At 33.3% G+C, this 25,702-nt stretch overlaps 2 protein-coding genes across 2 annotated transcripts; one reads left to right on the forward strand and one right to left on the reverse strand.

The window, feature by feature from the left end:
• The first annotated feature begins 18,899 nt into the window (after positions 1 to 18,899).
• Positions 18,900 to 22,713, forward strand: LOC139852034 (RNA-binding KH domain-containing protein PEPPER-like). The gene is made up of 6 exons (XM_071841253.1): positions 18,900 to 19,277; positions 21,029 to 21,275; positions 21,366 to 21,517; positions 21,610 to 21,888; positions 22,101 to 22,295; positions 22,397 to 22,713. The coding sequence occupies exons 1-6, from the start codon at positions 18,966 to 18,968 to the stop codon at positions 22,595 to 22,597; spliced, it is 1,386 nt and encodes a 461-aa protein (XP_071697354.1). The 5' UTR covers positions 18,900 to 18,965; the 3' UTR covers positions 22,598 to 22,713.
• On the reverse strand, positions 22,677 to 24,779 carry LOC139852033 (pentatricopeptide repeat-containing protein At3g14730). The gene has a single exon (XM_071841252.1). It carries the CDS (start codon positions 24,777 to 24,779, stop codon positions 22,932 to 22,934), a length of 1,848 nt encoding a protein of 615 aa, XP_071697353.1. The 3' UTR covers positions 22,677 to 22,931.
• Positions 24,780 to 25,702: the final 923 nt, after the last annotated feature.

Consider the following 25,702-nt stretch of genomic DNA (forward strand, 5'->3'; position numbering starts at 1 on the left):
CTCAAAACAGCCATCTCCGGCCACCAAATCAATCACCTCCACCACTTCAAATTTTGTTATTTCCGTTTTAATGAACAACGACCAAGATCACCTTTGATCCCCGTCACCATAAACATTTCCTTGTTCCGTTTGTGAATCACTACCATAAACCCACAACTATTAACCGCCACCTTCATCCTCCGTTTAATCACCACTTTCACCATCTCCTATAATAAAACCCACTTCCTCATCCGATACCACCTCAGAGATCATCGCTACCATTAACAATTTGTGTTTTTGTTTTCATCTTGTTCGAATAACAACAAACTACCATAGTCCACCGAGACCACCATCACAACCAAAACGACCTCCCTCAATCCCTTCTATCTCTTTTCTCTCTCACTTCTTTCTCTCTTCTATTCGAAACCGAGAACCACCTTCTCTTTCCCTCTCTTTATCTTCAACCACAAAACCCACTTCTGTTTTCGAGTACCATCAAAGCTTGCTACTCCTGTTATTGGTTCAGGTCGCCAACCCAAATCATCATCATCGAACTATAACTTCAGTTTTCTATTCGATCACTGTTGCACGATATATTCTTGCTCAGGAAACTATCGAAAATAACAATTACTCCTACTCTCGTTACCTTCTTTACTTTCCAGTTACCATCGATCACTACTCAAACATACACTATTGTTAAACCTGCAACTATCCTTCGAACACACCGTAAACCATAACCGAAACCACCACCGCTACCTTAACACCTTCACACCACCACTTGTCGCCATCACCAACTAGTCACCATTATTTCTGTTTCAACCACCAAAACAATCAACACTCAGAAAGCCTATCCCTGCAACGTCTCTGTTTAGAATTTCTGTTTCAATCGCCAACAAACCATCTTATTTATCGAATGCTTTTTGCCTTAAAAGAAGGGATTAACATGGAAGAATATAATAATAATAGGTGGGACAAATTAAGGTTATTGGCCGACAAATTGCAAGTGGCAAGGAAATTTATGTATCGAAGTGGCTGTACCTATTTTAATTGATATCTGTTTCCGTTTTATAACCCCACACCGATGTGATTACTATATTACGGAGTATTGTTTTGATTCACAAAGAGATAAATTAAACTTTAAAAAAAAACGATGTGGCCGTGGATTAAGTGACATAAATGGGCCGTGATTTAGTTTGAACATTAAAACTGTAACTGGTTACACTATTGGGCCGAAACCCAATTTAAACTAAGGTGTTTATGATGAAGAGATTATGCCAAGATAATACGGGTTAAACATATTAATCTGTCATGTAAAAAAAAAAAACGTGACAGATCAGTTGGTTGGGAGTGTTATCTGCACTTATTCGAGAGGTCATGGGTTCGAATCCCGTTTTGGACATTTATTCTTAAGAGTTAGTTTTAAGGTAGTTTCCATTTTCAAATTTATTATTATTATCATTATCGTTTTAAAATTTATTATAATTACTATTATTATTATTAAAAGAATCATTATTTCTTTTAAAATTTTTATTAAATTCCCAATTTTATTAAAATTATTAATAATATTAAAAGTATCATTATTATTAAATTATTTTTTTAAAAAAAAATTATCCTTTTATTAAAAACTATAATAATTATTATTAGAAGAAGGAACATTATTTTCTTATCATTATTATTTTATTTATCATTATTATTAACACTAAAATAATTATTTTCAGTATTTTTATTTAATGTATACATAAAGTAAATATAGCTAAATTAGTAATAAACCATATAACTTACTAAAGTAACAATTAATAATAAAAATAACTAAATTGTTCGATTACGATTATGTGCACTAATATACATATCTGATATAGGTTCGTGAATCCGAGGCCAACTTATAACTGATTAATGATGTTATATGTATTTTTACTACAAAATACATTAGGTGAGTATATAGTCCCACTTTTAAACTCTAAATATTTCGGGATAAGAATACATGTATTTTATGTTTTACGTTATGGACACAAGTAACTGAAAAATATATTCTACGTTGAGTTGTACCACTGGCATACTTCCCTGTAGCTTGGTAACTAATATTTACAGCGGTATTGTAAACGCGAATCCTGTTGATAGATCTATCGGGCCTGACAACCCCAACCGGACTGGACGACCAGTATTCAACGGTTGCACAGTACTTCGTTTCGTGACTACACCTTGGTACGGTGTAGTAAGATTTCATAATAAAGGGAATATGCGACGTGATTAAATGTTAAGTATGGTTACCAAGTGCTCAACCACTTAGAATATTTTTATTAAATGTTTAAATATGAAATCTTGTGGTCCATAGTTATAACGCTGCTTGCATCAAACCTATATATCTCACCAACTTTATGTTGACTTTTTAAAGCATGTTATTCTCAGGTACGATTTAAGTCTTCCGCTGTGCATTAGCTCATATTAAGGACCTTACTTGGAGTCAATCATCGCAATGGGACCAACTGTTGAAGGCTTCGTCCGGGAGGATTAGGACCATTCCTTTCAGTTGGTATCAGAGCGTTGGTCATAGCGAACCAGGTCTCCCATTAGTGTGTCTAACTGGTAGTTGTTAGGATACATTAGTGAGTCTGGACTTTGACCGTGTCTGCCTGTTAAAAGTTTTGCTTATCATTTCTAGTCGGAAATCATCTGCTTATCATCCTTAGGAAATTGCCTGATTATCATTCTCAAGTCTAAACACGCTCTACTGCATTTAGTGCATCAATAGTGTATAGACGAAATTCATATCTTAGCGCATCTGTAGACTTGCTTGTCATATGCCGTAGGTTCCTCTGTAGGCTACGAAATCCTTAGTATTATATATAGATATTCTATGAGGTTAGAATATCATTCTATATTCGAAAATCATTTCACATCAAAGATCCTTCTCATTCACCAAATTGCCCACTTGGCGATGAACCGAAAGCACTTACCGGCGAACCTGTTCGAGAAACCATTTACTTTCTCATTTTTAGAATATCCCGTCACGATTATATAATACCCTATATTTTGAATCTTACTTACCTGCTCGTTTCAATCGTCAAACATCCCGACATAATATAAGAAGTTAACGAACTACATGCTCGAGTAATGGCTTTGGAAAATCTGGTGCGGGGGTTACAAATACCAGCAGCAGCACCAGTAGCATAATCCGTACCACCATCATCAACGCCGACAATACTCTTAACACTCAACCACAATCACGTCGTAAATCTCAACATCACGATCTGTATCTCGGATATCAACATCATACGCTTCAATATCATCATCTGTACTTCAAGTATACTCCTTGTTTTACATATCATTCTACATCGATTAATTTCGTTCTACGTATTGTTCTATCTCATTTATCTTCGTTCGACATGGCGATTATGTAATCTCTAATGTTTTAGAGATTATGTAATCTAGTATTAATGATAAATCAAATGAGTTTAATCTCCTATTGACTCATTGAATTCATAATTACATCCGAAGAAAATATATATGCAAGTATATTTTCATAAATATTGTAATTAAAAATTCTTTTGTACAAACTGTTAATGATGAAAATATTTTAACGGGTGGGTAGTACCCGAGAAATATTTAGAATTCACATTAATAAGTTACACTGTACCTTCTTAGAATCTGATTCAATGATCATTTACTATCCTACTTACAACTATCAATATACGTATCCGTTCACCACAGAATAACCATTTCTATTCAAATTTCATATTTGGATTTTGATCTATCAGAATCCAACAAGTGGCATAACGAAGAAAACATTGGACAAAAATAAAAAGTGTTAGAAACAAACGAATTAATTAATTGGAATTGTGATAGGATTTCACGCTAACTGTTCCGGCTAACTGTTCTCAGCTAACTGATTAACATTTAATTTATCGCAATTTACATTCTCGCAATTTTATTTATCGTCATTTAATTTCTGTTATTTACTTTTACGCACTTTAAATAACGGGACACGTATGCAAGGTTTCGACTTATCATATTGACCCATCTATATATATATTTCGGAACAACCGTAGACACTCTATATGTGAAGGTGGGAGTTGGCTAAACAGGGTCGGAGTTGATTCCAAAATATATATATACTTTGAGTTGTGATCGACACCGAGACCGGTACACGGGTCACGATACGTATTATTTAATTCGAATATTATATATTAAATTATATATGAATCATTGAACCATCGGACTATTGGACTGCTAACTTTGGACAATTAAAATGAATTAAATTAAAATATTGATTATAACATATGAAACTAAATAATTCTTCAAGCTTGCCACTTGATTTCATCTTAAACCTCATTTGTACCTCGACAATTATAATTCGCGTTCAAACATTTCATAATTCTTAAAAACATTTCGATCGAGAGGATGAACCAACCGCGTTTCATCTACGGAAGAAAAGACTTATGCTCCTGTAAGACTCTCGGAGACTGAGTCAACGTTTAACACGCAGCAGTGTTAATTTCTTTAGTGTCATTATTACCCAAAATAACTTTGCAATCCCTTTTCAAATTAGCCAATTTTGTCACAGCTCCAGCAAGTTAACCTCGACTTCTCAGAAAGGTTAGTTTCGATATATATACACGTTATTCTTTCGCTGTCGTTACCGGAGAATCTTTTATATTCCATCATCAGCGTTTAACCATCTAAAAACACAATTCTCCTGAAACCACCTCAGTTTGATAACCGATGACCCAGATCCGTTAACTTTGAGAATGCTGACGAAGCAGCATGTTGTAGATGGTCGTAATAGCCAAAAGTTGATGATAAAGAACGGAGTATTGGAAACACTCAATAGAAAATTTAGTATCAAAAAGCGGATTATGCGAAACTATGAAGTAAGCCGTGGACAACTCACAAAGAATAAGTTTGACTTCAAAGAATTTAAAAGATTCAGTGCCTGCTGAAATCCTTAGTACATACCCTACTCCTTACTCTAAAACCTTTGCTGACACTATTCTTCATCATCATCCTTCGGCATTAGAAGTTCCAAGATATTATCATGTCTTTCATTATAAATATCCTCAATGTTTCTGAAGATATTTTTATAACTATTCTTATCGGAAATCATCTATCTTCTCGCGCTATCTGTATCACATCATAAAAGAAACTGTGTTAGTTTCTAAATTCTGAAACCTTCGAATTTAAAATATGAATGTTTTGAAGTAGTGTTAGGAACTGACGTATGAATTAGTATAATATAATGAAACTTGATCAACTTCATTATATTACAGTAAGTTATGTTAAGTTTCTAATGGAATGTGATGATTCACAGTACCATCATCATGTGCCATGTTACACGGCTCTTACATTCTATCCAATCTCCAAACATATCAAGAACATATTATCTTGATAGTTCTATCTTTCTGGATATTCTGGTAATTTGACAAATCAAAATCGTGCCATTTCCATTTCTTTCTAAGAGCATCAGCTATGTTCATTCTGAAATTTCATACCTACAAATTCCGGACCATTACTCGCTTGACTCGAAGTCGGGAAGAGAAAACAAAAGTATGAGGCTCCGAAAAATAAGGGAAAATATAAAACTCAACAACCACCCAGGATCTACAAACCGTGTATATCGATGCAGATAGCAATATAGAGACACGAGAGAACTAGAAACACTATAAACACAAGAGTATAGTAGAAGTAAATAGATTCTTCTGGGGGTAGATGAAAAAGGAGAATGACAGATGTGAAAATTAGAAGTATAACAAGAATTAGAACGGGATGGAGCATTTTAAGGAATACTTTAAAGTATAAATTAAGGAGAAAAAGTAAAAGATGTGAGTTGCGGAAAATAAAGAAAATGAAGGGTGGATTTATAGAAAAATATCCGACAGAGAAACCAAAACAGATTGCCATATTAAATCAAAGAAGATTCTGATCGCTGAAGAACCAAATCTTATTATGTAAGATTTTCTCTGAATCCCTTAAAATCCGGCAATCAATTCTAATCACGTCATCGGTTAAAACAATTCCATATTTACTCATATCACTCTTTTGTGATAACTTCACTCGTGCGCTTCACATGATCGAGTCGTTTTATCTACATCACTCAATGTTAATAAAACTCCATTATCACCTCATAACTGTCATGAAAACATTCCTATTGTTATCCATGACAACATCTACCAAATTTTGAGGACGAAATTTTTTTAACGGGTGGGTACTGTAACGACCCGGAAATTTCCGACCAAATTTAAACCTTAATCTTTATATGTTTCCGACACGATAAGCAAAATCTGTAATTTTGAGTCTAGAAAGTTTGAAATCTATATTTAGATAATCAGTTACCCTTTGACCATGTCTGACGATTCACGAACAATTATGTGTATTAGATATATAATACTTTATGCGAACGTATTTTGTTTCGATAAAAAAATTTATCATAGTTATCATTATTATTAATTATAATTAAACTTATCAATTAAAATTTATCAATTTTTGTTGTTATTAATATTATCATATTATTATCTTTACCATTTATTATTAATAAAATCTTTATCAAAAATATTATTATTATTAATAATATTATTAATAATTAGTATTATTATTATTAATAAATTTTTTGATATAGAATAATGCAGATAATCATGACCTAGTGATACACTTCATTGTCAATATATATCCCCGTGAACTTTGATGAGTATGTTAAACAGTCAAAAACAAAATTAGTTATTGATCATTATCCAACTTTTATTTTCTTTTTATTTCTTTTGTTTTGTCGACTAACGTAACTTTGCTGTCAATATCAACTAGCTATAGAACAAGCTGAATATATTTTTCAATCAATGTTCACACCTTTAATTTCTGTAACACGTAGAGATATTTACAAACATTTCAATTTAAATACACATATTTCAGTGTATCCTTTAACTTTAAGAACACATCTCCCATTTCTCTTCCTCATAATTCTACCAAGTACACTCAAAACAGCCATCTCCGGCCACCAAATCAATCACCTCCACCACTTCAAATTTTGTTATTTCCGTTTTAATGAACAACGACCAAGATCACCTTTGATCCCCGTCACCATAAACATTTCCTTGTTCCGTTTGTGAATCACTACCATAAACCCACAACTATTAACCGCCACCTTCATCCTCCGTTTAATCACCACTTTCACCATCTCCTATAATAAAACCCACTTCCTCATCCGATACCACCTCAGAGATCATCGCTACCATTAACAATTTGTGTTTTTGTTTTCATCTTGTTCGAATAACAACAAACTACCATAGTCCACCGAGACCACCATCACAACCAAAACGACCTCCCTCAATCCCTTCTATCTCTTTTCTCTCTCACTTCTTTCTCTCTTCTATTCGAAACCGAGAACCACCTTCTCTTTCCCTCTCTTTATCTTCAACCACAAAACCCACTTCTGTTTTCGAGTACCATCAAAGCTTGCTACTCCTGTTATTGGTTCAGGTCGCCAACCCAAATCATCATCATCAAACTATAACTTCAGTTTTCTATTCGATCACTGTTGCACGATATATTCTTGCTCAGGAAACTATCGAAAATAACAATTACTCCTACTCTCGTTACCTTCTTTACTTTCCAGTTACCATCGATCACTACTCAAACATACACTATTGTTAAACCTGCAACTATCCTTCGAACACACCGTAAACCATAACCGAAACCACCACCGCTACCTTAACACCTTCACACCACCACTTGTCGCCATCACCAACTAGTCACCATTATTTCTGTTTCAACCACCAAAACAATCAACACTCAGAAAGCCTATCCCTGCAACGTCTCTGTTTAGAATTTCTGTTTCAATCGCCAACAAACCATCTTATTTATCGAATGCTTTTTGCCTTAAAAGAAGGGATTAACATGGAAGAATATAATAATAATAGGTGGGACAAATTAAGGTTATTGGCCGACAAATTGCAAGTGGCAAGGAAATTTATGTATCGAAGTGGCTGTACCTATTTTAATTGATATCTGTTTCCGTTTTATAACCCCACACCGATGTGATTACTATATTACGGAGTATTGTTTTGATTCACAAAGAGATAAATTAAACTTTAAAAAAAAACGATGTGGCCGTGGATTAAGTGACATAAATGGGCCGTGATTTAGTTTGAACATTAAAACTGTAACTGGTTACACTATTGGGCCGAAACCCAATTTAAACTAAGGTGTTTATGATGAAGAGATTATGCCAAGATAATACGGGTTAAACATATTAATCTGTCATGTAAAAAAAAAAAAACGTGACAGATCAGTTGGTTGGGAGTGTTATCTGCACTTATTCGAGAGGTCATGGGTTCGAATCCCGTTTTGGACATTTATTCTTAAGAGTTAGTTTTAAGGTAGTTTCCATTTTCAAATTTATTATTATTATCATTATCGTTTTAAAATTTATTATAATTACTATTATTATTATTAAAAGAATCATTATTTCTTTTAAAAATTTTATTAAATTCCCAATTTTATTAAAATTATTAATAATATTAAAAGTATCATTATTATTAAATTATTTTTTTTAAAAAAAATTATCCTTTTATTAAAAACTATAATAATTATTATTAGAAGAAGGAACATTATTTTCTTATCATTATTATTTTATTTATCATTATTATTAACACTAAAATAATTATTTTCAGTATTTTTATTTAATGTATACATAAAGTAAATATAGCTAAATTAGTAATAAACCATATAACTTACTAAAGTAACAATTAATAATAAAAATAACTAAATTGTTCGATTACGATTATGTGCACTAATATACATATCTGATATAGGTTCGTGAATCCGAGGCCAACTTATAACTGATTAATGATGTTATATGTATTTTTACTACAAAATACATTAGGTGAGTATATAGTCCCACTTTTAAACTCTAAATATTTCGGGATAAGAATACATGTATTTTATGTTTTACGTTATGGACACAAGTAACTGAAAAATATATTCTACGTTGAGTTGTACCACTGGCATACTTCCCTGTAGCTTGGTAACTAATATTTACAGCGGTATTGTAAACGCGAATCCTGTTGATAGATCTATCGGGCCTGACAACCCCAACCGGACTGGACGACCAGTATTCAACGGTTGCACAGTACTTCGTTTCGTGACTACACCTTGGTACGGTGTAGTAAGATTTCATAATAAAGGGAATATGCGACGTGATTAAATGTTAAGTATGGTTACCAAGTGCTCAACCACTTAGAATATTTTTATTAAATGTTTAAATATGAAATCTTGTGGTCCATAGTTATAATGCTGCTAGCATCAAACCTATATATCTCACCAACTTTATGTTGACTTTTTAAAGCATGTTATTCTCAGGTACGATTTAAGTCTTCCGCTGTGCATTAGCTCATATTAAGGACCTTACTTGGAGTCGATCATCGCAATGGGACCAACTGTTGAAGGCTTCGTCCGGGAGGATTAGGACCAGTCCTTTCACCAGTCTACAAATTAATACCACAAATTCTGAAAAAGCTGAATACAACAGCACAAACTGTACACGACCTTAACTGTCAAAAGTTTGATGATAAAGAATGGAGTATTGGAAACACTCAATGGAAAATTTAGTACCGAAAAGCGGATTATGCAAAACTATGAAGGAAGTCGTGGACAAATCACAAAGAATAAGTTTGACTTCAAAGAATCCAAATGATTCTGTTTCTGATGAAATCTTTAGCGAATACCTTGCTTCCGAATCTAAACCCTTACGGATAAATCTTCTTCATCATCCATCGATATTAGAAATTCCAAGACATCATCGTATCTATCATTATAAATGTCCTCCATATTTCTGAAGATATTTTCATAACTATTCTTATCTGAAAACATTAATCTCTTCGTACTATCAGTATTACATCATATAGAAACTATTAGTTTCTATATTCTGTAAACTTTCGAGCTTAAAATATGTATGTTATTGAAGTAATGTTGGGAACTGATGCATGAGTTAGTATAATATAATGACACTTGATCAACGTGATTATATTACAGTAAGTCATGCTGAGTTTCTAATGAAATGTGATGATTCACAGATCATAACGTCATCATGTGCCATGTTACATAACTCTTTCATTCTACTTAACTTCTGAACATATCAAGAAAATATATTCTTGATAGTTCTATTCTCAGTGATTCAGGTAATTTGACAAAACAAATCGTGCTACTACCTTTCCTTTCTACCTTGTATATTATGATAATTCGAAACTCCATACCTATGAATTCTGGACCGTTACTTACGAAAAGTAAACAAAAGCATGAAGCTCCGAAATAGAAATGGGGTATAAATCGCAGTAAATAAGAGAGAGCATTAACTGTAGATGACAATAATTATAGGAGACAGAAGCAGGGACATTGAAATATAAGGGAAGATATAAACATCCAACTACAACGCAGAAATTACAAACCATGTATATTAATACGAATAGTAATATAGAAACACGGTATAATTAAGAATAGTATCACCCCAAGGTAATAGTAGAAGTGAACAGATTCTTCTGATGGAAGATTAAAAAGAAGGATGACAGAAATGATAATTAGAAAAATATCAAGGATTAGAACTGGATTAAGCATTTTCAAAATCCTTTGGATGTATGAACTAAGAAAGAAAATATAGGAATGGTGAGAATAATGGAACGGAAGAGCATAATTTATAGTGGAAATATCAGACAGAGTAATCGAGGCAGATCACCATATTTAATTATAGAGATCTTAATTTCCTTACTCGCCGAAGAATCAAATCTTTGAGATTTCGAAGATTTTCTTTAAATCCCTTGAATTCCGAAATTCAACCCTGACTCTGTCAAAAGTTAAGATGAATCTTTACTTTCCTATTTCACTCGTTGGTGATAGCTTCATTCGTACTCTTCGAATAATCGAATTATTTTTATTCATATTACTCAATGATGATAAAACTCAATTTATCAACTCATATTCGTCATGAAAACATTTTTATTGTTAGCCATGACCACCTCACTCAAATTTCGGGACAAAATTTCTTTAACGGGTAGGTACTGTGATGACCCGGGAATTTTCGACCAAATTTAAACCTGAATCTTTATATGATTTTGACACGATAAGCAAAGTCTATAATGTTGAGTCTCGAAAATTTTGAACTGTTCCATATATTCAATTGACCTTTGACTATCCCCGACGATTCACGAACAATTGTTTGTAAATAAATATGTATATATATTTATAAATGTAAGTATATCTAATAAATCGAAATTATAAAATATAATTTAAATATTAGAAATAAATATGTAAAGTAATATGTGATGTAATGAAAACTACTATTATGATTATATAGATATGTATATATATGTATATATAAATATTTCTTGTATATATATATATAAAATTATATTAAATCTAATTGTTTAAAAGTATATAATATATTTATTTTAGTAGTTAAAACTTGATATTTAAAAACTGTTTGCATATAGAAAGAGAATATATTAAAAATAATTGATTTCGAGCCTAATCAGTAAACGTCAGTGACACTCGGTTGACATTTCGTTAGTTTTAATATAGATATAATACATGTTCATGAATGATTAAGATAAAAGTTGGACTGTAAATTGATTACGAAGATTTTAGAATTTGTCAAAAATATTTTTATCTTTTTAGTTTAAATTTTAGTACTCCGTACATATTATTTGGTACAGAAAATAAATAATTACCGAACCTTTTTGATCAGGTTTCAAACAGTTAATGAGTGAAATAATTAGTTATACTTAATCTAAAAGTTCGGGATTTTTAGGAACACTTTTATCCGTAACTGTTTAGCAAGGGACACGACATAATACCCTAATTAAATATATCAATTAGATAGTGGATGATGGCTATACTGCACTAAAAAGATCCGTGAATGGTGATTGAGAATCATTAGGATATTATTGCTATTAATTATTATTATTATTAGTTATTATTATAAATATATTATCATTATATATGTGTATGATATGTATATGATCTATACACACACATGTTTTGCCTCAACCATCACCACCTCTCGAGCCATCACCGTATATGATCTATACACACACATGTTTTGCCTCAACCATCACCACCTCTCGAGCCATCACCTATCATCACTGCCGCCACCCCCAACCACCATAGTTGTCACCATAAACCACCATGGTATTCATTTACTACACTCACCATTATCACCCGAACCCACAACCTAACCTATCATCAACTAAACATCATCGAACCACTCTTCACCCTCACCCTCTTCGTGAACCACCACCGTCAGGGAATCACCACCGTGAGCCACCTAAACAACCACAAACCACCATGATACCTATCTCAATCTCTCTCTATCTCTCTTACTCTCTCTCTCTCTCTCTTCAATTTTTCGAAAAACTTGAAAACTGCCATTTTATGTTAAGCAATGAAACCTGCAGCTGCTGCTGCACTTTCTTTCTGTTTTTTTTTATTGCAGTCGAACAACAACCCCACCATGATGACCACCATCCACCATCACAACCGCTATCACCAACACCGTGTAATATATATATATATATATATATATATATATATATATATATATATATATATATATATATATATATATATATATATATATATATATATATATTTCTTTTCTTTTTGCGTTCAAAACTCCACACAACCGGCACCATAAATTCTCGGGTCACCTTCACAATCATCAAACCCATTTTCTTGATTATGTCTATTTTTCTCGTTCAAAACCCAGACCAACCAAACTGTTCGATGTTTTATATTTTTTCTGCTGCAGCTGCCATTCTCGTTTCCATATCCTGTTACAACGACGACAGTACGATGATGTGATGATGATGATGAGCTGTTGTTGTTGCCACTATCGCGTTTTCTGTTTTGGAGATACAACGATGATGGTGAATCCGATGAGAATGATGATGATATGATTTGGCGATGAGTTTGTGTGATGATGATAATGAAGACGATTGTGAGGATGATAATGATGAACGGTATTAGGATGATAATGGATAATGGATGTTGACGTAAAGATAAATACAAATTTTTTTTTAAACCGAACCCTCCTAAAATCATCTTGTGGATCATTCACAGTTGGTGTTTGGGCCGAGAGTTATTAAAATGGTTTTAGCACTAATTGTTGGGCTTATATTTTGATTATTCTAAGTGGGCCGAAATGAAGGTATACTGGTTTATATATTTATCTAAGTGAGTAAAATCAGAAAGGAATAGGCGGATGGATGGTTTATGTGGGTTTTGGGGTTTCGAGAGGTCGCGGGTTCAATCCCAGGGAGTGACAGTTTCATTCTTTTTAAGGATTATCAATTCTCTTAAGGTAGTATTATTATTATTGTTACATTTATTGTTATTATTGATATCATGATTATTATTAGTATCATTTGCATATGTATTATAAGTAATATTATTATTATAGTTATTATAATTATTAGTATTAATATGATTTTAAGATTATTATTATTATTAAAATTATTATTTTATAAATAGTTATTAAAATCTAATATTATGAAAATAATACAACTAAACATTTTTTATTATTATGGTTATTATTACTATAATTATTATTATTATTAAAAGCACTTACTATGATTATTAGTAAAAGATAATATCACCTTTTAATTAATTTATCAAACAACTACTAAAAACTATACTCAATACATATCACTTAGTAATAGTAATATTTTTATATATATATATATAAAAATGAATATATTTACTTTATTAAGGAAACCTATAAATTTTAATATAAAATTTATATCATTAAATATATATAAATTTGTCCAATTACAATTATATGTGTTAATATACATATACTTGATATAGGTTCGTGGATCTGAGGCCAACCTGCATTGTTCAGTTTTGTCGTATGAATCTTTTTACTACAAAATATTGGATTGAGAGTTTCATTTACCTTTTTACCCTTTATATTTTTGGGCTGAGAATACATGCACAATTTTTATAAATGTTTTTACGAAATAGACACAAGTAATCAAAACTACATTATATGGTTGAATGATCGAAATCGAATATGCCCCTCTGTAATAAGTCTGGTAATCTAAGAATTAGGGAACAGACACCCTAATTGATGCGAACTCTAAAGATAGATCTATCGGGCCCAACAAGCCCCATCCAAAGTACCGGATGCTTTAGTACTTCGAAATTTATATCATGTCCGAAGGAGGATCCCGGAATGATGGGGATATTCTTATATGCATATTGTGAATGTCGGTTATCAAGTGTTCAAACCATATGAATGATATTTTTTGTCTCTATGCATGGGACGTATGTTTACGAGAAATGGAAATATGAAATCTTGTGGTCTATTAAAATTATGAAATGATTATTTATGTTAAACTAATGAACTCACCAACCTTGTGGTTGACACTTGAAAGCATGTTTATTCTCAGGTATGAAAGAAGTCTTCCGCTGTGCATTTGCTTATCTTAGAGATATTACTTGGAGTCATTCATGACATATTTCAAAAGACGTTGCATTCGAGTCGTTGAGTTCATCAAGATTATTACTAAGTCAATTATAGTCAGATATATTACGAAATGGTATGCATGTTGTCAACTTTCAATGTAATGAAAGATTGTCTTTTCAAAAACGAATGCAATGTTTGTAAAATGTATCATATAGAGGTCAAGTACCTCGCGATGTAATCAACTGTTGTGAATCATTTATAATCGATATGGACTTTGTCCGGATGGATTAGGACGGGTCCTTTCAAAACACCCCACTCACCATTTTGTTTGTGCTTTTCCTCATCACAATCAAAACCACTAACCCCATCACCGTGAGCCATCACTAATTCAGTATGTTCCTTTTTTATTTGAACCGTAGCCAATCTCTCTCTATTCCCATCGTGGTTACACCTAAATCTCATAACCGCCAACCACCATCACAACCACCACCATCATCGTGTTAAAAAAAGTGTATAATGATGGTGTATACTGATAAAGCTGTGGACGACAGAAAATCACGATGAAACTACAGTGGTGATGATGATCGTGATAGGAAATCACGATGATGGAAAATAGACGAGGATGATGTATGACGACGAGAAGTGTGATGATGATGAACGAGATATGATGATGTCTTTGTGAATAAAAGAAACGAATTTTGAAGATGTTGGGGAGTAGTCGTAAAAGGCTGCTGTGCTTTCCCTTTTCCTGTTTTATTTTTTTTTTATAATGAACCTCACAAAGTTAACATCCAGTTGCTTATATTTTTTTTACTCACGAATTAAATTCAATTAATTTGGGCCATGAATCTGTTTTGATTATTGGGCCGTGATTATTTTTTTTGCCATGGTTAATTTTCGGTTGGGCCATGATCCACATCGAATTTCAGTTGGGCCTTATGTTTCCATTTTATTGTTGGGCCGAAAGACAAAAACAAAGAGGTTAAATATATTCGGGTATGTTATAGTTCAGAAAAAGAAAAACAGATGGTTGGTTAAGGGTGTTGTGGGTTAAGCGAAAGGTCTTGAGTTCGAGCCCGGGTAGTGGAATTTGATTTTTAAAGCTCATTTCTTCAAAGGTTGTACTCTTTTATTATTATTATTATTATTACTACTTTTATTAATATGATTATTATTCTTATTATTGATATTTTTTAGGATTATTATTATTATTATTATTATTAAAATAAGTATTATTAGTATTAATATCATTATTAGAAAAATTATTATTTTAGTTATTATAATTATTATTATTACTACTATTATTACTATTATCACTTTTATCAAAATTTATATTATTATTATCATAAAAAGGTACAAATTGTTCATTATTATTATTGATATTATTTTACCAAATAAATAACTATATAAGAAATTATTTAATACATATCACGTAACAACATTAATATTTTCATAATAAATACTAGCTATTTATCTAGAGTATAGAAAATAAATATAGTTAATTTAGTTATTAATGAAACATACAAATTACTAAAATAACAATTAATAATAATACATAATTTGTTCGATTACGATTATGTGTGTTAATAAATATACAAATGATATAGGTTCGTGAATCCGAGGCTAACCCTGCATTGTTCAATGTCTTCATATGTATTTTTACTACAAAATACAGTATTGTGAGTTTCATTACTCCCTTTTTAAATGCTTTTGCAATATATATTTTTGGGACTGAGAATACATGCGCTGCTTTTATAACTGTTTTACGAAATAGACACAAGTAATCGAAACTACATTATATGGTTGAATGATTGAAGCCGAATATGCCCCTTTTTGCTTGGTAACCTAAGAATTAGTAAACCGATCTACTAATTGACGCGAATCCTAAAGATAGATCTATTGGGCCTAACGAACCCCATCCAAAGTACCGGATGCTTTAGTACTTCGATGTTGTTTTTATCATGTCCGAAGGATTTCCCGGAATGATAGGGGATATTCTTATATGCATCTTGTTAATATCGGTTACCAGGTGTTCAATCCATATGAATGATTTTTGTCTCTATGCATGGGACGTATATTATGAGAACTGGAAATGAAAATCTTGTGCTCTATTAAAATGATGGAAATGATTATTTATGTTAAAATAATGAACTCACCAACCTTTTGATTGACACTTTAAAGCATGTTTATTATCAGGTATGAAAGAAATCTTCCGCTGTGCATTTGCTCATTTTAGAGATATTACTTCGAGTCATTCATGACATATTTCAAAAGACGTTGCATTCGAGTCGTTGAGTTCATCAAGATTATTATTAAGTCAATTATAGTTGGATATATTATGAAATGGTATGCATGCTGTCAACTGTCGATGTAATGAAAGTTTGTCTTTTAAAAACGAATGCAATGTTTGTAAAATGTATCATATAGAGGTCAAGTACCTCGCGATGTAACTAAATGTAATGTATTCGTCCAGATGGATTAGGACGGGTCACTAGAGTGGGTTGTTTGAAGATTTGCCCTGATTAACCATGTTACGTTCACGTGCCAAAAAAACCCTTAAACCCCAACCCAGGAGTTGTACCTTGTTCAGTTTTGTCATCAAATCGTCAACGTTTTTGATGCCCTCGAAACGAACAAACCCGAATCTGTGACCGTTCTGGAGTCTTTTTCTGGCGAGATACACATCTCTGACAACTCCAAATCTGCCAAATGACCTCCATAGTTCGTTGACACCCCATGTTTCGGGGAAATTGTAGTACATGAGTGACGTTAATGGAGGTTTGTTGACGTATGTCGCACGATTTCTGTAGTAGTTCCCTTTCCTTGCTCCTCGTTGTTTCTTCCAGCCTTCCTCGCCGCCTTCAAATCCCTCTTTAGAGTTTTCCGTCGGAAGTTTTCTCTCACTGACTCTCTCTCACACACACATTGTTTAGAAGGAATAAATATTAAACATTTTGTATTGTAACTTTTATTCTTGTAAGTGTAGAGTTTTCCATAAAATAAGATGATCAGTTTTCATAAAAAAAATTTAGTTCATCTATGTTTATTTTTAGGCTCAATTTATCCCGAGCCTTGCAATTATAGATTACGTTTTTTTACCCACTTGAATTCTAAGCAAATCTACAATAGTTGTTTTTTAAGGCACGCGCGCGCACACACACACACTCACACACTTACAGTACTTTTTATACGAATATATGCATAATGTCCACCACAATACTTGAACTCACAACCTCAAAGTCAGAGAGGTACCTCGATACCGTCAAGCCAATGACCATTTGATAAATTAACAACAATTTAATTAGTATTCGCTAACTGTGTGAGCAGTATCACTTGCCCATATCATAGTTTCTGACTTTCTGTTGTCGGGTTTTTCAGATTCTATTGTCAGATATTGGTGGTTTTCACCATTGATATACTTTTTGGAATGTTATTTTAGATTTACTTTTCATCAGTTTATGAATATGAATGCATTCCATATACAAATTTTGATTTACAATTGTTATGGAAATTAATTAGTGTTATTGAATTTGATGATTAGAGAGTTGTTAGGCAATCTTACATACATGAATTATAACTTTTTTAATTTTTAATCATATGTTATGTGAGATGTTGCTTTAAATGATTATTATCATGTGGGGTTCTTTCCAATTAGTTCTTTTATTTTTCGTGATGGACTTTAAAAAGAAAAACAATTCTTCCATTCTAGTCAAAAGTTTTTGTGTACAACATTTTTCGAGTTCTTCTTTATTGATACTATCATTATTCAGTAAAACTTCTTTTTAAGATAATTCAGTCATCTTTATATGTCTTATATCTTAATCCTTAAAACAACACACCTTCTACAAAGAATTAATTTTTATTCCGTATTATTAACACCATATACGTACAAAAATGTAATTTGAGTTTCAGCAATGCAACATTTATAAAAAAAATTTAATTTTAATTTATAAAATTAGGTAAATCAATTAAATTAAAATACAAGGAAAAATAAATACTAATAAGTAAATAAATGAAATATTAAAAAGAAAAAAATATATACTGTAAATAAAAGGGTTAAAGCCAAAAATAGGCTACAAACTTACATAAATATACCGATGTCGTTCACAAACCCATTTCCGTCATACTGTCGCCTACAAACTTATAAAAAATGTACTGATGTCGCTCACTATACTTTTTTTATCTGTAACGAAAACAATTGATCATGTCGATGATACATTGGAACAGAAACTGAAAGTATATAGGCGATATCGAAATACAACTGAAAGTATATGGCCGACTTCGAGTCATATAAAATGACAAAAATAAGTTAAATAATTAAGTTTACCGGTTCAGCAAGTAACCCGTAACAAAATGTTAACATTAGTATATTTTTTATAACTTTGTAGGCACACTAGAAGTCAAATAAATTTGTGGACTACAACCGTACATATATGAGTTTGTAACCTGTAAACACTTTGCATCATATTTACAGATCCCTCTTTATCAATCAATTCCCCTCCCTAGTTAAAACCCTAACCCTCACACACAAAAACACACACACATGGCTTCCACCACACCTTCAATCAATGGCACCGTCACAGAAACACCCAAACCCGACGTACAATCCGCAACAACCGCCGTCGTTGAAACGGCGCCGGAATTAACCGAGACGGAGCCAGCACCAGCGACTATCACAGCTCCGGATAAAAAGTGGCCGGGATGGCCTGGAGAGTGTGTTTTTCGGCTTATAGTGCCGGAGCTTAAAGTTGGCAGCATAATTGGACGGAAAGGAGATATTATTAGGAAAATGTGTGAAGATACTAAAGCTCGAATTCGTGTACTCGATGCTACTGTTGGTACACCTGATCGCATTGTAAGTTTGTCGTGTAAATTTTGATATATTAATGTAAGCTTCGTATATATTAATATATATGAATCATTATGGTACATGTAGCTACAGTAGTACAATTAAGATTCTTTTTTGGGTCATAATTGTGTTGCTTCATGAGTTGATATCTGGTTAAGGATAGATTGTTGTGTGATCAGGAAGCTGAAAAAGTTTCAATTTTTATATTTTGTTAGTGAAGTTAGTTGTTGACAAGTTGAGTCTGTGTAGTAAGAACTTCTAAAAAGATAAAGATTGATGCTTTTTTTTGCCATTGCTGAAATTGGTTATCGAAAATGGGATAAGAACTCTAATATCATATAATAGGGGGGCTTAACTATTTGTATGAGGGCTGCATACATAAGATGATGACTATATTTGGATTGAGATATATATCAGATGATTAGTGTGCTTGTGCTTGTAGACTGAATAACGGTGTACATGAGATGATGGTATTCTTCAAATGCCTTTTTATTTTTCGTGCAGACATTTTCATTAGTATTAGAAAGGGAAGAAACCTAATCATCTTCATTATGAGAATTCGTACTGAAGGTTATATAGCGATTAGATTGCCACACTACGCATCAAGACACAAAATGAATTTGTCTACACAATGTTGTTTTAGTCAAAATAACCCTTAAAGGATAAGATGGGTATGAACTCATGGGAGGCTCTAAATGTAACACATTGTGCCTTTGGAAAATGGGTAACCGTGTTTAAACTTCCCGCAGTCTGATTTATACTTTCATATTAACCTATGTGGCTAAGTCTGACATTTATATGCACATATATTTGGAAACTTATGTATCTTATGAATGTCTCGTGCATAGATTTAGCACGGTCAACCTGATACATAATTTGTTGAGCTCAATGTTGCAGTATAACAAATGACGGTTTGTAGAAAAGTTATGTGGGACATCATGTCCAAATAGAGGGAAAGAAGTGAGCAGGTGCAAAACATATTCATCATGCACCTGTAGTTTTAATAGCACGTAGGTGTTTTAGCTGATCTTTAAGTGACCCCATTTAAAGTGCGTACAGATTGGGTCTTTTTTTTTTTCGAACGGCGATATCGGCATCACTCAGAGGGGACTTAACCACCTTCGCGATCATATGCCACCCACACACACGTTAGGAGGAAACTCAACCCCTGAGACCTTCCCAAATCGCATTGATGTTGGCAGTACCATCAAAGGTTGAAAACTCCCTGCTTGGAGTGAGAATCGAACCTGGGTTGGCAGTACCCCGAGTTGGATCCCACCCCAATACCACTTCGATGGTTTTACTTGCTCTATAAAGTGTAAGTTTTACTTATGAGTTATAACTTACCCAAGCAAACTTGTTGATTACCAGAATAAAGGCCTCAAAGGCTTAAGATTCTGTGTTATAAGCTACACAATATCGTAGCTTATATTCTTCACACATCTATCATGATTTGTTATTATTACTAGTACTACTAGTACTATTAGGTGTGTATAGCAATTCTCATAAAAGTGATAGTCTATATATAATTTATCCTACGGAAATGGTGATGAAATATTGGTGTTTCTGTCTGTTCTCAACATTTGACGCATAATATTTTGTGTCACGACTCACGATATTGTCAAAGGATTAGTCTTTAGTTTCTTGACACTAACTTTTATTCTTCTGCAACCGTGTATACAGACAAGTGATCCCAATACTGTTTTATTTCATTTGCGTTTTATTTATTCATTTATTTATTTTATTTTCTTTTATAGGTTTTAATATCTGGCAAAGAAGAAACAGAGCTACCTCTCTCTCCTGCAATGGATGCTGTAATTAGAATATTTAGACGTATTAACGGCTTCCCAGATAACCAAAGTGAGAGTATAGCATCCGTTCCTTTCTGCTCAATCCGATTGCTTGTCCCATCAATGCAAGCCATAAGTCTTATCGGAAAGCAAGGATCTTCAATCAAATCAATACAAGAGAGCACTGGCTGTTCTGTACGCGTGCTCTCGGGTGGTACTGATTTAACCTTTTGAAATTATTTAGATCCAATCGTCATTTAGTTCTTGTAATCCATACTTATTTCTGATCAATCCTATTTGGCAGATGAGGTGTCAGCAATAACTTCCAACTCAGATGAGAGGGTTGTAGATATGCAGGGAGAAGCTTCTAAGGTTCTGAAAGCTCTAGAAGCTGTGGTGGGCCACCTGAGGAAGTTTTTAGTAGATCGCAGTGTTCTTCCTCTGTTTGAAAAACCTGTACGTAATTGCCAGTTCACTATTTGATATAATTAACATCATGTACACCGTTAAAGATAAATTAATAATGATTAGTAATCCAACTTACGCAGAACAATGTAGAAGCAACCACAAATGAACCCCAAGTTGAAACATCATGGGCTGAGAAACCCATGATGCGTACTACCGGCTCACAGCTTGGGTTAGGTGGGACCGAGTATTCTCGTCCAATGAGGAGTGAGACACTCTTTCTTGATCGTGAACCACAACGAGAATCACTTTTAACGTCACACAGGCTTTCCATGTACGGCCGTGATCCTGCAATGGGGCTACCCACAACACGCTCTCCTGCAGTTGCAGTTGCTCGTACTGGAGGTCCTATTATCACTCAGGTCAGGGGTCATATCTCTTCATATTCCGTTTCTGATTATCACCTTATATATTTTACAGTTTAGAAATATCGAATTATCAAAGTTAACGATAAAAAAAAAAACTTGGAATGACATCGTGAGATGATGGGGATTTCTGAAATATATGGAAGTTTTATGTACATGACGTTACCACATTGGTGGTTTTAATAAATAATTTTCGGGATTTTAAGCAGATAGCTCAGACAATGCAAATACCATTAGTTTATGCCGAGGATATTATTGGAGTTGGAGGGACAAACATTGCATATATTCGTAGGACTAGTGGTGCAGTTCTTACTGTTCAAGAGAGCAGAGGTTTACCAGATGAGATTACAGTTGAAATAAAAGGGACAGCGTCACAAGTTCAGACTGCCCAACAACTTATTCAGGTAGTAAGATACAGTCGTTTCTCTTTTATTCATAATGCACACAAATACAACTCATACAAATGTATTGAGATTTCACTTTATGTGTTGTGATTATTATGCAGGACTGCGTCAACGGTCACAAAGAATCAACGATTTCAAGCAGCTATGGCATGTTGGACTCGGGCTTGAGATCATCCTACTCTCAATTAGGAACACAATTGGGGAATTCGTCATACCAACCATCGTCAACTTATGGTAGCCAATCATATGGCGCGTATGGGGCCTCAGGTTTAGGAGGAGCATACAATAGTTACAGGATGTAAACTGTATGTGATTGATACAGAGTCGTAGTATACAATATACAACGTATTCGAAGCTTCATTTTCTATTTCTAATGTTATATTAGTATAAAAATGTATAATAATGAGATTATTTCACACTTTTTCTCCCATCAATAGTGACATAACTAGTAATGACATCAAGTCATCAACAAAAGAAAACTCGTGAAATCCATTTTTCTGTTAAGATTCGATTCGTTTACGACTTCTATCTATAAATTACAAATTGAGCAGCATATCCTCTTAACAATAACTCAAGTGACAACTTCAATTAGGACCCAACACATGGATATGGTTCAATCAATCAATTTGCACCATATCAAGTCATCTGGCATAGACCCATGCTCATGTACAACGAACCAAGCTTTCTATAAATCAATCCCACATCAGGATGGATCCGATCACCTGTACCAAAAACATGGACTCCATCTCCAAACTCAATCCAGCTACACCCTGGCGTTTTCTTTACATCCTGTTGTCTCATATTATGTCTCACATCAGACACCTTCTCAAACCGACCCATAGTACCATAAACATTCGACATCAACACATAGCTACCACAATGCTCAGGTTCAAGATCAATCACTTTTCCAGCAGCAACTTCAGCAAGTTTTGCATCACCATGCATTCGACACGCTGCCAAAAACGCCCGCCAAACCACCGAATTCGATTCAATCGGCATTTCAGATAGCAACCCGTATGCTTGATCGAGTAACCCAGCTCGACCAAGCATATCAATCACACAAGTATAATGTTCAACAGTAGGTTCTACATTATACTTTGACTTCATTTGACTTAGAAATTCTTGACCTTGCTTCACTAGACCTGTATGACTACAAGCCGATAACACCCCTACAAATGTAACCTCATCAGGTACCATATTCGCTTCACACATTTTGTTAAATACATCCAACGCCTTGTTTCCAAGCCCATGCATTGCATAATTCATGATAATGATGTTCCATGAAGCCGAATCTTTAATGCTCATAAGATCAAAAACCAGTTGAGCCTCTCGCATACTTCCACATTTGCCATACATGTCCATAACAGCATTGTTAATTTTAGTGTCATCATTATCTTTCCCTAATCCCTTGGTGATTATGTACCCATGAATCTGTTTCCCATGTCGTAAAGCTGCTAAATGAGAACACACGGGGAGAACAGTTGTTACTGTGACTAAATCAGGACAAAAAACTCCATCTCTTAACATTCGTTCAAAAAGCTTTAGAGCCTCGTCATGATCACCAGATTGTTGATGAACACTGATTATCGAATTCCATGAATATATATCCTTAATCGCCATTACGTCAAATATCTTCAAAGCCTCATCGAAGCTCTTGCATTTTCCATACATGTCAATTAACGCATTACAAACTGCAGTGCCTGAAAAATACCCCATCTTCATCACAAGTCCATGAACAGCTTTTCCATTATACGCGTCCCCTTTTGATGTAAGCACCGATAATATCCCAGTCACAGTGAACCTACTCGGTACGTGCCCTTCTGCGCGTAACCTCTGTAAACACTCCAACGCATTACCCAACTCCCCAATTTGTGCGTACCCATTAATCATCGCATTCCATAACACAACATCACTGTCAGACATTTCATCGAACACCTTCTGTGCATCCACCATCAGCCCAAATTTCAAATATCCGTGAGCAATAGTACTACCAACAAACAAATCACAATCAACCCCAAACTTAAACACCAACCCATGAGCAATTTTCATCCCCACAACATCCCCATTACCCGAATACGCCTTAACGACACAAGGGAACGTAAATTTATCCATCAAAACACCCGCAAGTCGCATTTTTTCGTAAACATGTAAAGCGGGTTTTGACATATCATTATGGATAAAACCTGCAATGATTGCATTGTAATTGAAAACATTAAGCTCACAAGTCGAAGATGATGAAGTGAAGACCAAATAAGCACTGGATATGAGGTTGCATTTGGAGTACATGTTGATGAGGCTGGTGACTGAAAGTGGGGAAGTAAGGAAGCCATTGATTAGCATGTAAGAATGAAGTTTTTGGCCTTGCTGTAAGTCAGATTGGTTTGCACATAATTTTAGTGATGCAATGCAGGTGTTATGATTTGGTAGAGATGAAAACAACCTGAAGCAATTTGGAATTTGAGTTTTTAGGATTGTTTTGTACATTTAATATAATAAGTTTCTGATGTTGGAAGTGGTCTGGTAAACTTGTATGCGAAATTTTGAAAGTGCAGAAATTGAGTACCATTACAGGGGATGATTCTGTTTTTTTATTCTCACACGCCCCTTTTACACTGTTATTAGGAAGGAGTTCAAGTAAATTGGTGTGTGAGGATCAAAAAATAGTGTGTGAGAATCATCCCCGTTACAAATACATGTATATAGAGTCTTTTAATTTTAATCTAGAGGGGAAAAAAGCACTTTTTTGGAGAAGTGGTGAAGTAATTTCTTTTTCATTTTTTTATAAATTTTTATTTTTAAACATTAAAATTACATGAAAATATAAACATTTACAAAAACACTTTGTGATAAATGTTACTATTATTTTGACAGAAAAACGCTCGAAGAAATAAATAATAACATGATCATATGTGATATTTTAGTTAAAATTTTTTTAAGGGATTAAAAATTAGGATTAGAAATTAGGGTTTAGAATTTAGTGTTTAAAAATTGGGGCTTAGGGTTTAGAAATTAGGGTTTAGGATTTAAATATTATGGTTTATATTGAATTTTTAACACGAACGGTTTAGAATTTAAGTTTTAAGATTTTGGGTTTTGGTGTTGGGGGGTTTAAGGTTTTCGGTTTTGAATTTAGGGACTAAATCCAAAACAATAAACCCAAAACCCTAAAACCTAAACTCTAAATCGGACTAAATTTTGGAAAAAAAAAAAACTTCATATTAGATGAAAAAAATGAAAAAAAAACCTACATAAAATATTATTCGTGATTCATGTTATTATTTATTTATTTGAGCGTTTTCTCATTAAAATAATAACATTAATTATAAAGTGTTTTTTTAATGTTTTCATGTAATCTTAATATTTTTTTCTAAAAAAAAAATTAATAAAAATAAAAATTTGCTTCTTTC

The sequence above is a fragment of the Rutidosis leptorrhynchoides genome, chromosome 6, assembly GCF_046630445.1.
Source record: "Rutidosis leptorrhynchoides isolate AG116_Rl617_1_P2 chromosome 6, CSIRO_AGI_Rlap_v1, whole genome shotgun sequence".
NCBI lineage: Eukaryota > Viridiplantae > Streptophyta > Magnoliopsida > Asterales > Asteraceae > Rutidosis > Rutidosis leptorrhynchoides.